General features: G+C 47.5%; 1 protein-coding gene across 8 annotated transcripts in view; it reads left to right on the top strand.

Annotated features, from left to right (window-relative positions):
• The window catches only part of TPM4 (tropomyosin 4), a 35,779-nt gene extending 21,233 nt beyond the window's left edge, over positions 1-14,546 (top strand). For 5 of the 8 annotated variants that reach the window (XM_030820546.1, XM_030820547.1, XM_030820552.1 and 2 more), the window contains 4 exons: positions 563-638; positions 5,078-5,140; positions 5,226-5,295; positions 12,797-14,546. In XM_030820546.1, the coding sequence (XP_030676406.1) occupies positions 563-638; positions 5,078-5,140; positions 5,226-5,295; positions 12,797-12,879 (292 nt within the window). In that variant the 3' untranslated portion in view covers positions 12,880-14,546. Of the gene's footprint in view, positions 1-562; positions 639-5,077; positions 5,141-5,225; positions 5,296-6,805; positions 6,889-12,796 lie in introns of those variants that run through there. The other 3 variants (XM_030820553.1, XM_030820554.1, XM_030820548.1) reach the window with 2 other exon arrangements.
• The last annotated feature ends 4,066 nt before the right edge of the window (positions 14,547-18,612 follow it).

Raw genomic sequence — 18,612 nt, 5'->3', positions numbered from 1 at the left:
GTCAGTGTTTGGCTGTGACACATTCCTGGGGGGAAGGTGAGAAGCTGAACAAGAATCCCACAAGCAAGCACCGAAAAACAAAACGCCTGTCCTCTTGGCCCCGGGTGAGGAATTCAGCCCCACAGAGCATCCTAGAGTGCTGAGAGAGATCTGGTTTCACAAATCCACTCCGGGCTTCCTTCCCGGAGTGTCCCCTGCAGGAGTCTGCCCGCCGCCTGCCCTCCGTCCCATTCTTAAACACCTTCCGGAGTCGGCCTCATCAATCATAGATTTCACAAGTCCTTGCAGCCTTACCCTTGGCAGAAGACCAGGAGTGTTTTCCAAGCCCTCCAAATACTCCTCAGGCGCGCCTCGCCTCTGCCTGGTATGAGAAGGCTTTGATAAGCCCATAGTATCGCACTGCAGAAAAATCCATTAACATTTTCCCCCCACATTCCTTCACACCCCCCTCCGTGGGGGGGCTGTGTAGGTTTCTCCTTTTGAAAATTTATTGTAGGGGCAATTGCTATTGTTGCCAGCTGTAAGGGAAGATAAGACACAAAAATCCTTTGTCTTTATGCAGAAAATGTGGTGACCTGGAAGAAGAACTCAAGAATGTTACTAACAATCTGAAATCTCTGGAGGCTGCATCTGAAAAGGTTGGTTGGTGGTTGGCTTGAGCTGGAGGGTGGCTTGCTGGACTTTGTTCTTTTCTTCTCCCGAGGGATGCAGGAGCCTGTCAGGGTATGGGGAATCCGACCTTTATTTAACAGTAGCGTTGGTGCCTGGCAGCCAGGGTTTTTCCCCTACAGAAAGAGCTGGATTTCTCATGCACACTCTCGGGTCCTCTTCCATGGGGTCTGAGCACCATCTTTGATCTCCATATCAGGAGGATAGAGATAGAACATGAGGCTCTTCTTAGCCAGATCTGAGCATAGTCATATAAATAAATACAGAGCCTCCCTCTCACCTGATTCCCCTGGTTCCTCCACAAATACCATCTCAAAGGTATAGCAATGATCAGAGGTGGAACTGGGCTTTTTAGTTTGAAACAGCACCCAAAGCAGTCGCTACGTGGCAGCTACATCAGGAACAAAGGACACACTTCCATGGCCGAGCCCCAGTGAATTCCCCAGCCTCTTCTCTTCCTCATTCTTGCTCCTGCTTTTGCAGTTTCACAGACATTCTTTGTTCTCCCATCACCTCCACCCCCCTCACTTTTTTTTTTTTTTTTTTTTGCGACAGAGTCTTGCTCTGTTGCCCAGGCTGGAATTCAGTGGCATGATCATAGTTCATTGCAGCCTTGAACTCCCGGGTTCAAGCGATCCTCCCACCTCAGCCACCACCTGCTATTCACTCAGCTGGGTGTGGCTTTCCTTTTGCATGATAAACCCCTATTCAGCCTTTTTTTTTTCTTTCTTTTTTTTGAGACAGGGTCTCACTCTGTCACCCAGGCTGGAGTGAAGTGGTGTGATCTCAGCTCACTGCAGCCTTCGACCCCCGAGTTCAAGCTATTCTCCCACCTCAGCCTCCCGATTACATGCTAATTTTTATAATTTTTGGTAGAGACAAGGTTTCACCATGTTGGCCAGGCTGGTCTTGAACTCCTGATCTCAAGTGATCTGCCCACCTCGGCCTCCCAAAGTGCTGGGATTACAGGCATGACCCACTGCACCTGGCCTAGAGATGAGATCTTGCTCTGTTGCCCAGGCTGGAGTGTAGTGGTGTGATCATAGCTCACTGCAGGCCCCAAACTCCTAGGCTTAAATAATCCTATCACCTCAGCTTCCTGAGTAGCTAGGACTTGCAGGCATGTGCCACTACTCCAAAACTGTATTTTTTTTTTTTTTTTGTAGAGCACAGTCTATGTTGCCCAGGCTGATATTAAACTCCTGGCCTCAAGTGATCCTCCCACCTCAGCCTACCAAAGTGCTGGGATTACAGACATGGGCCACCGTGCCCGGCTAATTTTTCTAATTTTTGGTAGAGACGAGGTTTCATCATGTTGGCCAGGCTGGTCTTGAACTCCTGGCCTCAAGTGATCCTCCCACCTCGGCCTCCCAAAGTGCTGGGATTACAGGCGTGGGCCGCTGAGCCTGGCCTCCTATTCATCCTTTGAGCTTCTGCTTAAACATCACTTCTGAGAGGCCTTCTCTGATTTCTCATCTAGGTTAGGTATTTCTCTGCTGTGTAGCCCTGTCTTATACTTTTGTTGGCATTATGATTTCTTACATTTATTATAGTTACTCCATTAATTGCATGCCTTCCTTGATAGATTGTAAGTTGCAAGGACAGGAACCATGTCGTCTTGTTCAGAGTTGTGTCCCTAGTACTAGCATTGTGCCTGGCATATATCTGTAGTGTGTGTGTGTGTGATTTTTTTTCTTTTTTTTTTTTTTAGTAGAGACGGTGTTTCACCATGTTGCCCAGGCTGATCTTAAACTCCTGGCCTCGAGTGATCCACCTGCCTCTGTCTCCCCTATGTGCCAGCCCTGGCATATATCTGATACTAAGATGTGTAAGGAATGAATGCAGTCAGTGGGTGTGTGCCAGACACTGCCCCGGGCCAGGGGGATAGATGTAACACCACTAATACGGCAGCTGCTTTGTTTTGTTTTGTTTTGTGATGGAGCCTTGCTGTGTCGCCCAGGCTGGAGTGCAGAGGCGCGATCTCGGCTCACTGCAACCTCCACCTCCTAGGCTCAAGCAATTCTCCTGCCTCAGCCCCCTGAGTAACTGGGAATACAGGCGCACAGACCACGCCCAGCTAATTTTTGTATTTTTAGTAGAGACGGGGTTTCACCATGTTGGCCAGACTGGTCTCAAACTCCTGACCTCAAGTGATCCACCCACCTTGGCCTCCCAAAGGGCTGGGATTACAGGCGTGAGCCACTGTGCCCAGCCTGGCATCTGCTCTTGAAGAGCTCAGAGTCTAGTCTAGTGGAAGGGATTGACAAAGTGACAAAGTCACAAAGTGCTTTGGGAATACAATAGAGGGACCTTGGTAGATTGTGAACGGCGTCACCAAGGAGGCGACATTTAAAACAGCTGTAGATCCAGCACGGTGGCTCATGCCTGTAATCCCAGCACTTTAGAAAGCCGAGGCGGGAGGATCGCTTGAGCTCAGAAGTTCGAGACCAGCCTGGGCAGCATGGAGAGATCCCGTCTCTACCAAAAATACAAAAACTAGCCGGGCACGGTGGCGCATGCTTGTGATCCCAGCTACGCGGGAGGCTGAGGTGTGAGCATCACTTGAGTCCAGAGGGCGGAGGTTGCACTGAGCCAAGATCGCCCCACTGCACTCCAGAGTCAGGCTTCAGTCATGACTTGATCACTTAATAGCCATGTGACCCTAGGCAAAATCATAACTTCACCTTTCTGCGACCCTTTCCTCCCCTATAAAATGGGATTACGGCTACCAGTCTGTGATGCCATTGACTATGTCTGGCCCATGGTAAGCAGCTAATAATAAGTGTTAGTTATTATTGGGAGGCCGAGGCAGGCGGATCACCTGAGGTCAGGAGTTCGAGACCAGCCTGGCTGGCCATGATGGCGAAACCCCATCTCTACTAAAAATAACAAAAATTAGCCGGGCGTGGTCGTGGGCGCCTGTAGGCCCAGCTACTTGGGAGGCTGAGTCAGGGGAATTGCTTCAGCCCAGGAGGCAGAAGTCGCAAGTCACAGTGAACCGAGATCGTACCACTGCACTCCAGCCTGGGCAACAGAGCAAGATTCTGTCTGAAAAAAAAAAAAAGAAAGAAAAGAAAAGTATAATTTCTGATGGGTCATCATGGGGAGGGGAACATTCCGTGCTAAGGAGTGCATTCACGGACAGGGACTGGGACTCAGGAGTCCACAGATTATGATCAGGGAGTGCCTGTCACCCTGGGGAAGGTGGTGGAGAATGGGGTTGGAAATACAGAGGAGGCCTTGAGTGACACAGATTCCCAGTTATCTCCCCCTTTCTTCGCCATACTTTTTATCTCAAGTTATCAGTTCAGGCCTTCTGATCAATACCATCCTAGAGGACTCTCCCCCACGTCCTCCGCATTTCACACATATTTCTTCTGCGGGGGAAAGGTGCCTGCCTCTACTCTACCTACTTTTTTTTTTTTTTTTTTTCTTTTTGAGATGGAGTCTCCCTCTGTCGCCCAGGCTGGAGTGCAGTGGCGCCATCTGGGCTCACTACAGCCTCCACCTCCTGGGTTTAAGCAATTCTCATGCCTTAGCCTCCTGAGTAGCTGGGATTACAGGCACCCACCACCACACCTGGCTAATTTTTGTATTTTTAGTAAAGACAGGGTTTCGCCATGTTGGCCAGGCTGGTCTCGAACTCCTGACCTCAAGCGATCCACCTGCCTTGGCCTCCCAGAGTGCTGGGATTACAGGCGTGAGCCACCGTGCCTGGCCTGCTTACTTCGTTTTATGCTTCTTCCTTCTTTTTTTTTGAGATGGGGTCCTGCCCTGCTACCCAGGCTAGAGTGTAGTGGTCCAATCAGAGCTCTCTGCAGCCTTGAATTCCAGAGTTCAAGCCATCTTCCCTCCTCAGCGTCCCCATTAGCTGGGACTACAGGTGCTCACCACCATGACTGGCTAATTTTTAAATTCTTTGTAGAGACGGGGTCTCACTCTGTGACCCAGGTTGGTCTCAAATTCCTGGGCTCAAGTAATCCTCCCACCATGGTCCCCCAAAACACTGGAATCACAGGTGAGAGCCACCACACCCAGCCCTCCCTTTCTTTCTTTTTTTTTTGTTTTTTTTGTCTGTTTGTTTTTTTTGAGATGGAGTCTTGCTCTGTCACCTAGGCTGGAGTGCAGTGGCGTGATCTTGGCTCACTGCAACCTCCGCCTCCCAGGTTCGAGCGAGTCTTCTGCCTCAGCCTCCCCAGTAGCTGGGACTACAGGCGCGTGCCACCACGCCCGGCTAATTTTTGTGTTTTTAGTAGAGACGGGGTTTCACCATGTTGGCCAGGCTGGTCTCGAACTCCTGACTTTGTGATCCCCCAGCCTCAGGCTCCCAAAGTGCCAGGATTCCCATGAGCCACCATGCCCAGCTGGGCCTCCTTTTCTTAAAGCAATGTTTTGGTTTCTCCCACAGTATTCTGAAAAGGAGGACAAATATGAAGAAGAAATTAAACTTCTGTCTGACAAACTGAAAGAGGTGAGTGTGGTTGCACCCAGTGAGCTCTGGTTTCTCCTGGGGCTGGTCTTGAAGCCATGATAGTAACTCCTTTCTTCTTATCTAGGCTGAGACCCGTGCTGAATTTGCAGAGAGAACGGTTGCAAAACTGGAAAAGACAATTGATGACCTGGAAGGTATGAGGTTACCATCTAAATGTTTGCCTTGCCCTGCCTCCTCCTCAGGGACACATCCACGGACAGTTGGGGAATGTTTGTGGAGGGGGTGGGTTGGGCCTTGTTTGCCTTAGGAAAGTAAAGCACTTAGTGATGTCACATCTGGATGTCTTGGAACACTGGAATAGGATAATGCGAATCATTCAGGCTTGACTGGCCTTTTTTTTTTTTTTTTTTTTTTTTTTTTTTTTTTTTTTTTTTTTTTTTTTCTTGAGACGGAGTCTGGCTCTGTCTCCCAGGCTGGATGGAGTGCAGTGGCGCCATCTCGGCTCACTGCAACCTCCGCCTCCCGGGTTCAAGTGATTCTCCTGCCTCAGCCTCCCAGGTAGCTGGGACTACAGGCGTGTGCCACCACACCTGGCTAATTGAATTGCCACTTTCAGGAGGTAAAATATCTCTGCTTAGTTAGTCCCATGAGCAAGTATAGAGAAACAAGTGTGGCTCTCTCTGATTAAAAAAAATAGTAATAATAAATAAAAAATCTCAGGCCGGGTGCAGTGGCTCAAGCCTGTAATCCCAGCACTTTGGGAGGCCAAGGCGGGCGGATCACTTGAGATCAGGAGTTTGAGACTAACCTGGCCAACATGGTGCACGTGGTGGTGCACGCCTGTAATCCCAGCTACTGGGGAGGCTGAGGCAGGAGAATCGCTTGAACCCGGGAGGCAGAGGTTGCAGTGAGCCAAGATCACGCCACAGCTCTCCAGCCTGGGCAACAGAGCCAGACTCCGTCTCAAAAAAAAAAAATCTTCACAATTTCCTTCTGTTTGCTCATTTCTGATAGATGCCTTGCATTTTTTTTTTTACATGCCTTGCATTTTTGCAGAAGCTCTGTCCCAGGGAGCTCAAAGCTTATCATAGTATTAAAAAAAAAAAAAAAAAAAAAAAAAAACAGAAAATGTAGGCACTGCAATAAAGACTCTAGTCTGCAAGTCTGGGGCCCACATCTCCCAGAATTTCTTCAAGAGTTCCAATGTTTAACATTCGGCCTCAGAAATTCCAGAATCTCGGGGTTCAAATGGAATCTTCCAAACTGCCCATTCCACCCAGAAAGGACACATTCTTCAGACCATGTGTTCCAATGTGTTTTTGGGGAAGTGAGGTTCCCATATAAGGGAAAATGCCCCATTCCAAAATACGACCTTTGGACAGGGTGACGTCATTGGAAATCCTAAATAAACTGAGGGGTGGGGACTAGTGGGGGGAAGCTCTGTCACTTCTGGTTACCACTGTTTTGAAGCTTCATTGTGGCTAATCTCCGTGCAGAACCTCAAACCACTTAGAGATCACTCCATAGATTTTTGGTTTTCTTCATCTGTTTCACATGGAACACAACTTTCTCCTAGTCTGTGCTTGTTTGCTCACATTTTTTTTTCTTCCTCTTGTGGTTCATCTGTGGCACTCCATTCCGACCCTTGCCTTCTGTCCCCTGTACTTCTTCTGAACTGTCTCCCTGGGGACCTTCGCCCTCTAGATGAGTTATACGCTCAGAAGCTCAAGTACAAAGCTATCAGCGAGGAACTGGACCACGCTCTCAACGACATGACCTCTCTCTGAGAGGCAGCCAGGTCGCTGCCCTCTGTCCTTCTCACGTGGTGCCTCCTATGCCCCTGTGGGCTTCTAGGAGCTCCGGTGGCTAGGAGCTCCGGTGGCCTGCCTCCTGGTTTGAACGTCAGAGCCTTCTTCTGATGTGTCTGTGACTCTACAACCGAAATAAAGACGGGCGGTCCTCCTCTTCATGCCCCCTCATTCTCATTTTCTCCACTTGCTGCCTTTGAGCTGTAGCTGTGTGCCCTTAACCATAGTCTGAAACACAAAGTGGGTTGTTAGCCTCTCACTCACAAATGAAAAGCTTATTACAAAAAGAAAATTATGCCTACAGGATGCTTTTCTGAAGACATGAAAACAAAAGCGAGCTGGGCATGTGCTCTCAGATACTGCTGTTAGCTAACAGCATCTGCAGGCCAATAGTTTTTTTTTTGTTTTTTTGTTTTGAGACAGGGTCTCGCTTTGTCACCCAGGCTGAAGTGCAGTGGCACTATCATAGTTCACTGCAACCTCCACCTACAAGGCTCAAGCTATCCTCCCACCTCGACCTCCCAAGTAGCTGGAACTACAGGTGTGCACCACCACACAAGGCTAATTTTTGTACTTTTTTTTTTTTTTTGAGACAGAGTCTCGCTATGTCACCCAGGCTGGAGTGCAGTGGCACAATCTCGGCTCACTGCAACCTCCACCTCCTGGGTTCAAGCAATTCTGCCTCAGCCTCCCGAGTAGCTGAGATTACAGGCATGTGCCACCACACCCAGCTAAATTTTTTTTTTGTATTTTTCGTAGAGATGGGGGTTTCACCATGTTGGCCAGGCTGGTCTCGAACTTCTGACCTTGTGATCCGCCTGCCTTGGCCACCCAAAGTGCAGGGATTACAGGCATGAGCCACCGCACCCGGCCATTTTTGTAGTTTTTGTAGAAGCGGGAGGGTTTCATTGTGTTGCCCAGGCTGGTCTTGAACTCCTGGGCTCAGGCAGTCTGCCCACCTCACCCTCCCAGGGTGCTGCAGTTACAGGCATGAGCCACCGCGCCCAGCCCCAGTGGTTTTTCCTTAAATAGAAATTGTCGTGAATGGAGACTCATCCTTATAAACCGCTTAGGCAGCTTAAGAGTCAACAGGGATTTGGAAAAACCAGCAAGACTTTGTCGAAAATGAGGCTCCTCTTGAATGGGGCTTGAGCTACAGATTCAAATAGCGGCAATGACATTTTGATCTCCATTTCCTCCTTTTCTTGTGTCTTTTCTCTGTGTTACACTGTGACTGTGGTGACTGGGGCTTCCCGTGGCTTCACTGTTCATCCAGCTCCCAGTCCTGGGAGGAAGCTCACCTCCACACCCTGCCCTTAGAAAACTGACTGTACAAGGAGTGAACGGGCCTCCATGAACAGGGAAAGTGCTGTGACGTCAGAAGAAATGAATTCAGAATACTTTCCCGAATTCCAAAATTGCCTGAGACGCTAACATCAATCTCCATTCATATTTCAGTTAGTTATAACAGGAACCTTGCTTTAGTTTAGAATAGCTCTTAAGGTTGACCTGTGGGTATTAGAAGGTCATGCTTTTTCCTACATGAGGGTTATGGGGAAAACAAGTTCACACTTTTTTTTTTTTTTTTCGAGACAGGGTCTCACTCTGTTGCCTGGGCTGGAGTGCAGTGGCGCCATCTTGGCTCACTGCAACCTCCGCCTCCTGGGTTCAAGTTATTCTCGTGCCGCAGCCTCCCGAGTAGCTGGGATTACAGTCGCGCACCACCACACTCAGCTAATTTTTGTACTTTCAGCAGAAACGGGGTTTCACCATGTTAGCTAGGCTGGTCTCAAACTCCTGGCCTCAACTGATCCACCCACCTCAGCTTCCCAAAGTGCTGGGATTAAAGGCGTGAGCCACTGTGCCCGGCCCAGGCTATGCTTTGCTTTTTTTTTTTTTCTTTTTGAGACGGAGTTTCACTCTTGTTTCCCACGCTGGAGTGCAGTGGCACCATCTCTGCTCACTGCAACCTCCGCCTCCCAGGTTCAAGCAATTCTCCTGCCTCAGCCTCCCAAGTGGCTGGGATTACAGGCATGCACCACCATGCCTGGCTAATTTTGTATTTTTAGTAGAGATGGGGTTTCACCATGTTGGCCAGACTGGTTTCGAACCCCTGACCTCAGGTGATCCACCCGCCTCGGCCTCCCAAAGTGCTAGGATTACAGGTGTGAGCCACTGCACCCGGCCCAAGCTGTGCTTTTCTAATGATCATAAACACCAATTTGTCAAAGATAATCCAAATTTCAAATAGTCCATCTGGTTCTCCCCTGCATCCTACCACTACTACCACCTCAAATTATCACAGATAATTGACATTTAGATGTTCAAGCCACATCTTCCAGACTACCCCTTGAACCTGGAAATGGCATGAAAATCTCCAACTAGATCCTGAATTTTCAGTATCCATTGTTATTCCTCATCCTATTTTTTTTGTCCAGGTGGGAAGCTCTGTCCCCATTACTTTCTCCATTCATTCATTCCTCCAAAATGCACCTCCCCTAAACCACCTCCACCTTTCCACCCTTGGCCTCTCCCTGCTCCTAACTGCCGTCCATCCTGAACTTCTGCAAAAACCATTCCCCTCACACATTGCCATATATATGCCCTTGGAAAGATTACAGACTGTGTAGGGGGCTGGTTTTTGTTTGGAGTCTGTGTGTTTGTCCCTGGAATTTTTCCAGGCATTTCTGGACTCCACCCTTTGAAGTAACTATGCAGCCTGTCTATCCAGTTATTCTACCTAAGCACATAAGTGGAATTTCAGAGATTAGTGCTATGGCCAGGCACGGTGGCTCACGCCTGTAATCCCAACACTTTGGGAGGCCAAGGCAGGCAGGTCACTTGAGGTCAGAAGTTCGAGACCAACCTAGTCAACATGGTGAAACCCTGTCTCTACTAAAAATGCAAAAATTAGCCGGACGTGGTCATGGGGGCCTATAATCCCAGCTACTGGGGCGGCTGAGGTGAGAAAATCAATCACTTGAACCTGGGAAGCGGAGCTTGCAGTGAGCCAAGGTCGCACCATTGTACTCCAGCCTGGGCGACAGAGTGAGACTCCGCCTCAAAAAAAAAGAAAAGAAAAGACATTAGCCCCTATGGAGGTCTACACTATCTGTTGATAGTCTGTGAGCCTTGTCATGATTCTCAAGGGCAGTCTACACTTTCAGGGAAAGTCATTTTATCTCAGACCTAATAACAAAATAGATGCTAAAGCATCTGAGTGACAAGATGAACCGAAATCAGGATTTGTAGTCAAGAGACCAGGGTTTAAGGCCCAGTGCAGTGGCTCACAATTGTAATCCCAGCATTTTGGGAGGCTAAGGCAGGCGGATCACTTGAGCTCAGGAGTTTGAGACCAACCTGGGCAACATGGCAAGACCCCATCTCTAAAATTATTCATAATAATATTTTATTTTTAAAAAATTTTTTAATTAAAAAAAAATAAAGAGACCAGGGTTTAAAATCCTAGCTCTACTACTTTAACCGTGCCAACGTGACAAGCTGCTTAGGTTTTCTGCAGAATAAAGGTGATATCTCTATTATGAGGATTAAATGAGATAATGGAGAAATTGGCTCATACAACATAGTCAGCATTCATTTAACATCTACTTACCCAGACTGGATAGGCCCAGGTCACTGATCTGTCTGATGGAATCCTCCCAGGTCATGGTCACTTGACGTGTGTGTGTGTGTGTGTGTGTGTGTGTGTGTGTGTGTGTGTGTGTGTCTGATGGAGTCCCACTCTGTCACCCAGGCTGGAGTGCAGTGACGCAATCTCAGCTCACTGCAACCTCCACCTCCTGGGTTCCAGTGATTCTCCTGCCTCAGCCTCCTGAGTAGCTGGGATTACAGGTGTGCACCACCACACCTGGCTAATTTTTTGTATTTTTAGTAGAGATGGGTTTTGCCATGTTGGCCAGGCTAGTCTTGAACTCCTTACATCAAGGATCCATGGTGTCTCATGCCAGTAATCCCAGCACTTTGGGAGGCTAAGGGTGGGTGGATTGCATGAAACCAGCTTGGGCAACATGGCGAAACCTCATCTCTACTAAAAATACAAGAATTGGCTGGGTGTAGTGGCATGCACTTGTAGTCCCAGCTACTTGGGAGGCTGAGGTAGGAGGATCACTTGAGCCTAGGAGGTCAAGGCTGCAGTGAGCTATGATCATGCCGCTGCACTCCAGCCTAGGCAACAGAGCAAGACCCGGTTTAAAAATAAATAAATAAGAAAGGCTGCCATCTTCTGCAGTCTTTTTTCTTTCTGTAAATTTCCAGGCTGATTATATCACATTTTATGAAGCATTTTGCTTTCCCCCAGCATTTTAATGAGTCTTGGCCTTGTCCCTTATCAGCCATCACTTACTGCAAACTAAGTTCTCTCTCGTGCTCTGTCACGCATAGCTCTAAATGGCGTCTTTTTTCTTTCTTTTTTAATTTAAATTGTTTCATCAGCTCAGTCACTTAATAACATGCCTATAGAATGGCTTAAATTTCGCATTTACCTGGGGTTTGTCTCCATTCCCCTGGATACATAGACAGTTACACAATTATGCGTATAACTTAAACAGCCATTCCCTGAAGCTCCGAAGGAAAGATGGGTTACAGGATTAGATTTAACTATCAAAGGCTCAGGGGCTAATTAACTAGCACTTGGGTGGAACTTTATATTAAGTCACGCATATCTAGGAATGAAATCTTATCTTCATGTAGCACGTCATAGGTTCTGAAGTATTTCTCATTTATTCCTCATCATAACCCCCACACCACACATTGATATCGTTACCCCCATTTGACAGATGGGGAAAACAGACCTAGGAAGGTTAGATGCTTACTTCAGTGATACAACTGGAGCTTCAGTTCAGGTATTCTGACTCAAGGGTTACCAGAGTTCACAAGGAAAAATACAGGACACCAACTTAAATCTGAATTTCAGATAAGCAATGAATAATCTTTTAATCGTTAAGTATATCTCATGCATAAGTACGTCTTATGCAACATTTGGGATATACTTACACTAAAATATTATTTGTGGTTTATCTGAAATTCAATTTAACTGGGCACCCTGCGTTTTATCTTACAACTGTGACTCCCAAATTTGCTGCTTGTTCCTTAGTATTCTGTGATGTTCTGCTGTAATTAAAAATACAAAGTACTGGGCAGGCGTGGTGGCTATAACCTACCTGTAATCCCAGCACTTTGGGAGGCTGAGCAGACGGGTTCCTTGAGCCCAGGAGCTCAAGACCAGCCTGGGTAACATGGTGAGACCCTGTCTCTAGAAAAAATGCAAAAATTGGCCAGGTGGTGGCACGCACCTGCAGTCCCAGCTACGCGGGAGGCTGAGGTGGGAGGATGCCCTGAGCCCAGGGAAGTCAAGACTGCAGTGATTCGTGATTACGCCACTCCACTTCAGCCTGGACAACAGAGTGAGACCCTGTCTCAAAAAAAAAGTACTTTCTCTGTTGTGACTTTCACCCTGGCAGTTTCAGGTTTAGAAATGTTTTGAGGGGGCGGGGGGGTGCTGGGCATGGTGGCTCACACCTGTAATCCCAGCACTTTAGGAGGCTGAGGTGGGTGGATCACTTGAAGTCAAGAGTTCGAGACCAGCCTGGGTAACATGGTGAAACCCCTTCTCTACTAAGAATACAAAAATTAGCTGGGCGGTGGTGGCACGGACCTGTAATCCCAACTACTCGGGAGGCTGAGGCAGGAGAATTGCTTGAGCCTGGGAGGGGGAGGTTGCAGTGAGCCAAGATCGTGCCACTGCACTCCAGCCTGGAGACAGTGAGACCCTGTCTCAAGAATAAAAAAAAAAAAGAAATCTTTTTTTCTTTCATTTAACAAATATGCTTATTAATTTATCTTTCCCCCTACTCTTAATCCTCATCAGAGAAACTTGCCCAGGCCAAAGAAGAGAACGTGGGCTTACATCAGACACTGGATCAGACACTAAACGAACTTAACTGTATATAAGCAAAACAGAAGAGTCTTGTTCCAACAGAAACTCCAGAGCTCCGTGGGTCTTTCTCTTCTCTTGTAAGAAGTTCCTTTTGTTATTGCCATCTTCGCTTTGCTGGAAATGTCAAGCAAATTATGAATACATGACCAAATATTTTGTATCGGAGAAGCTTTGAGCACCAGTTAAATCTCATTCCTTCCCTTTTTTTTTTTTCAAATGGCACCAGCTTTTTCAGCTCTCTTATTTTTTCCTTAAGTTGCATTTATTCCTAAGGTAGGCAGGGTATTTCCTAGTAAGCATATTTTCTTAAGACGGAGGCCATTTTGTTCCTGGGAGAATAGGCAGCCCCACACTTTGAAGAATACAGAACCCAGTATCTAGTCGTGGATATAATTAAAATGCTGAAAACCATAACCTTTTGGGTCACCTGTTGGTCAAACTATAGGAGAGACCAGGGACCATCACTTGGGTAGGGATTTTCCATCCAGAGCCAATAAAAGGGCTGGTGGGGGCCAGGGGTGGCTATTGTGGGAAGTCATAACCCACAGATAGATTAACCTGAGAATCCTGGCCCTTCTCCACTCTCCAGCATGCAGAACAAACATCCTCTCAAGCAGTCAACGTAGAATGCTTGGGAAATAGTCATAATTACCCACATATAGTAATTCATAGATGGTAATTAATAGATCTTTGATGTGATGTTCTTTTGCATATTTCCTTCATTCTAAAGTTGTTCTCTGGCCGGGCGCGGTGGCTTTCGCTTGTAATCCCAACACTTTGGGAGGCCAGGACAGATCACTTGAGGTCAGGAGTTCGAGACCAGCCCAGCCAACATGGTGAAACCATGCCTCTATTAAAAATACAAAAATTATGGTGACGCCTGCCTGTAGTCCCAGCTACTCAGGAGGCTGAGGCAGGAGGATCGCTTGAACCCAGGAAGTGGAGATTGCAGTGAGCCGAGATCGCACCACTGCACTCCAGCCTGGTCGACAGAGTGAGACTCCATCTCAAGAAAAAATAAAAATTAAGTTGTTCTCTGAAGAGCAAATGTCTCATTCCAGTAATGATCCACTCAGCAGGAATATGGTGGAGTTCAGTCCAATTCAGATCAGCCACATCCAAAAGACTACAAGTCATTACTAAGTTGAGCAAAAGAGTTTTTATCCATTAGCAGAAAGGGCCTCTCTGGCAGCAGAGATTAAAACTTGGCCCAACTTCATTTCCATACTTCAGGGAATAGCAAATTGAAGATTTACTTATCTAGGACTTGAATTCCTTCTTTGGGACCAAGTTAATAAAAGACCAAGAAACTCCTGATTAAACTGGATAATGAAGGATTCTGTAGACAGGGCTGCACGTATCGGCTTTGTTTGACTTCTCTTTTCTCAGTTAACATCTCAGAGCTGGAACATTCCACATTCCCCAGCAGCGTGTGGGGGCTGACTAAAGTTTACAATTCCGACTAAAAATCACCCTGCTTCTGGCTTATCTGAATCCCTTACCCACCCCACCCTACCACCCCACTCCTATTTATTCAGCACCACACTACCCAGGAAATACACTAGCAAATTGTGCAATGGAATAAAATCCACACTTTACTTTAGATTCTTGCAACTGTATCATATGTAATAGTATCACTTTTTCTACATTTTGGTCAAATAAATTTTTACATAAACTACAATTTGTGTGAATTTTAGAATGTGTGGGGGTACACAGAGCATTTTGGTTCAACAAATGTTAAAGGGATAGAAAGGGAAAATGACACAGCCAAGAATGTCGACAAGGTTATCTATTTGCTTTATACTGTGACTTCATGATACAAGGATGTTACAACCCGAGAGCACTCAGCCTCGGTCACTCGAAAACTCCTGGCCTTCCTTATCCCCTAAGGCTGTGAAGAATGAGTAGGATTTTAAGAGAGAAGAGCAGGGAAGATCCTCTCTGTTGTCTGAGTTAGGAAGGCCTGCCTGGCTAAGGCTTTCTAAGTTACACATATAAAGGAAAGCAGACCAGCAATGGGCACCATAGTGAGACCCATAGTGAGTCTACAAAAAATAACAAAAATTTGGCCAGGTGCAGTGGCCAAATTACACCTGTAATCCCAGCACTTTGGGAGGCTGAGGCAGGCGGACCGCTTAGGGCCAGGAGTTCAGGACCAGCCTGGCCAACATTGTGAAACCCCATCTCTACTAAAAACACAAAAATGAGCTGGGCATGGTGGTGCACACCTATAATCCCAGCGGGAGGCGGAGGTTGCGGTGAGCCGAGATCGCGCCACTGCACTCCAGCCTGAGTGACAGGGCGGGACTCTGTCTCAAACACACACACACAAATTAGTGGGGTGTAGTGGCGCGTGCCTATAAGTCCCAGCTACTCTAGAGGCTGAGGAAGAAGGATCGCTTGAGCCCAGGAGGCAGAGGATGCAGTGAGCTATGACTGGCCAGTGCACTCCAGCCTGGGGGACCGTCTTTGAGCAAGACCCTGTCTCAAAATAAGTAAGTAAATAAAGCAAAGCAGAAGCAGAAAAGCTGGAAGGTAGGCTGAGCCCACACTGATGACAGCCTGAACTTAATTTAGTCAGGAGTGGAGAGCCACTAAAGACTAGAGGAGGCCGGGTGCGGTGGCTCACGCCTGTAATCCCAGCACTTTGGGAGGCTGAGGCAGGTGGATCATTTGAGCTCAGGAGTTCAAGACCAGCCTGGGCAACACGGTGAAACCCCGTCTCTACTAAAAATACAAAAATGAGCTGGGTGCACACCTGTAATCCCAGCTACTCAGGAGGCTGAGGCAGGAGAATCACTTGAACCCAGGAGGTGGAGGTTGCAGTGAGCTGAGATCATGCCACTGCACTTCAGCCTAGGCAACAGAGCAAGACTGTCTCCAAAAATAAAAAATAAAGACTAAAAAGGTTGGAAGAGGCCGGGTGTGGTGGCTCACATCTGTAATCCCAGCACTTTGAGAGGCTGAGACGGGTGGATCACAAGGTCAGGAGATCAAGACCATCCTGGCTAACAGGGTGAAACCCCATCTCTACTAAAAATACAAAAAATTAACCGGGCATGGTGGCATGCACCTGTAATCCCAGCTACTCGGGAGGCTGAGGCAGGAGAATCACTTGAACCCAGGAGGCGGAGGTTGCAGTGAGCCAAGATCACACCACTGCACTCCAGACTAGGTGACAGAGCAAGACTCCATCTAAGAAAAAAAAAAAAGACTGGAGGAAACAAGTCAAGCAATACATTAGGAAAATCCACTTAGCATTCATCTTTGAGAAGGTCTAGCATTGGGGTGGACTGAGGCAGGAAGCCCAGTTAGGAAAAGGTTTCAATAATTCAGTACGGGTTGCCATGGAATACGAGGGAAGAAGTGATTCGAAGGAAGTAATCTTAAAATGTAGCTCGCTGGATGGCAGAGAACTTAGAACAGAATGTCAAAGACCACTACAGTTTCACTACCTGAATTTTGATATTTTGCCTCAAGATCTTCTTTTGAGGAGGGGAGGCAGTGAATCAGAAAGAAATGAAGGCCTTTAAAACATTAATGGAGTCTGCAGACAACTTCCTGTTATCGAAAAAATAACAAGCCGGGCGCTGTGGCTCACGCTTGTAATCCCAGCACTTTGGGAAGCCAAGGCGGGCAGATCATCTGAGGTCACAGACAGGCAGATCACCTGAGGTCAGGAGTTGGAGACCACTCTGGCCGACATGGTGAAACCCTGTCTCTACCAAAAATACAAAAATTAGCCAGGCATGGTGGCACACGTCTGTAATCCCAGCTACTTGGGAGGCTGAGACAGGAGAATTGCTTGAACCCAAGAGGCAGAGGTGGCAGTGAACCAAGATCGTGCCACTGCACTCCAGCTTGGGCAACGGATCAAGATTCTGTCTCAAAAATAAAACAAAATAAAGTAATAGGCCGGGCACGGTGGCTCACGCCTGTAATCCCAGCCCTTTGGGAGGCTGAGGTGGGCAGATCACCTGAGGTTGGGAGTTCGAGACCAGCCTGACCAATATGGAGAAACCCCATCTCTACTAAAAATACAAAAAGCCGGGTGTGGTGGTGCATGCCTATAATCCCAGCTACTCGGGAGGCTGAGGCAGGAGAATCGCTTGAACCCAGGAGGCGGAGGTTGCTGTGAGCTGAGATCCTGCCACTGCACTCCAGCCTTGGCAACAAGAGCAAAACTCTGTCTTAAAAACAAACAGCAGGCAGAGACGGGGGAGGATAACGAGCCCAGCCAGGAGTTCGAGACCTGCTTGGGCAATATAGTGAGATCCCATTCTCCAAAAATAAATTAATAAAAAATAAATAACCGGCTGGGCATGGTGGCTGACACCTGTAATCCCAACATTTTGGGAGGCCGAGGCGGGTGGATCACTTGAATTCAGGAGTTTGAGACCAGCCTGGCCAACATGGTGAAACCCCGTCTCCACTAAAAATATAAAAATTATCTGGGTGTGGTGGTGGGTGCCTATAATCCCAGCTACTCAGGAGGCTGAGGCAGGAGAATCATTTGAACCTGGGACGTGGAGGCTGCAGTGAGCTGAGATCACGCCACTGCACTCCAGCCTTAGTGACAGACTGTCTCTAAATAAATAAATAAATAAATAAAATAACCAAAAATGTACAGTTATAATAAAAGTATACAATTAAAGCATTTCCTTTAGACCAATCCAACCTTTAACGGACACTGGGCTGATTTAGATGGTTGGTGCAGGGAATGTGAATGAATAAAGTCACCCCCTCCAATAAAGGCCCTGCCATGATTTGACCGAAGTTCCCCCTTTGTGTGTGTGTTTCTCCCTCCTCCCTCCCCACTTGGGTTGTAATCTCATTTTGGGATGCTGTTTTAGTCCTGGTTGTGGCCTCAGCACTTCACACTTCACTGTGTTCAACGAACCTGTCCCAACTTTTGAGGAGTTCCCAATGCCATGAAGTATGGCTGGAACACAGCATGAGGTTAGAACCAGATTGTGAGGGATTTCAAACGCTACGAGGAAGATTTTGGACTTTATCCTGCCCAGAGACCACAGATGGCTATTAAAGGAAGTGGTTTTTTTGTTTTGTTTTTTGAGACAGGGTTCCACTCTTGTCACCCAGGCTGGAGGGCAGTGGCGCGATCATGGCTCACAGCAGCCTCGACCTCCTGGGCTCAAGCAATCCTCCCACCTCTGCCTCCCAAGTAGCTGGGACTACAGACGTGTGCCCAGCTAATTTTTGTATTTTTAATAGAGACAGGGTTTCGCCATGTTGCCCAGGCTGGTCTCAAATGCCAGACCTCAAGAAACCTGGTTGCCTCAGCCTGCCAAAGTGCTGGGATTACAGGCATGAGCCACCGTGCCCAGCCTCAAGTATTTTAGAATAAGCACACTACAGGGTGAAATCTGGGTTAGAGAAAATGGTCAGGGAGACCAGTGGAGAAATGTGATGATTCCACTGTGGCAATGGAAATGGAAGAATGCAATTCAAGAGCTATTTTTTTTTTTTATTTTTTACTTTTGAGACGGAGTCTTGCTCTGTCACCCAGGCTGGAGTGCAGTGGTGCAATCTCGGCTCACTGCAACCTCTGCCTCCCGGATTCAAGCCATTCTCCTGCCTCAGCCTCCTGAGTAGCTGGAATTACAGGTGCCCACCACACCCGGCTAGTTTTTTTAATTTTTAGTAAAAATGGGATCTTACCGTGTTACCCGGGCTAGTCTCAAATTTCTAACTCAGGTGATCGGCCCACCTCAGCCTCCCAAAGTGCT

This window comes from Nomascus leucogenys, chromosome 10 (genome assembly GCF_006542625.1).
Source record: "Nomascus leucogenys isolate Asia chromosome 10, Asia_NLE_v1, whole genome shotgun sequence".
NCBI lineage: Eukaryota > Metazoa > Chordata > Mammalia > Primates > Hylobatidae > Nomascus > Nomascus leucogenys.
This window is presented reverse-complemented; position numbering and strand designations above follow the sequence as displayed.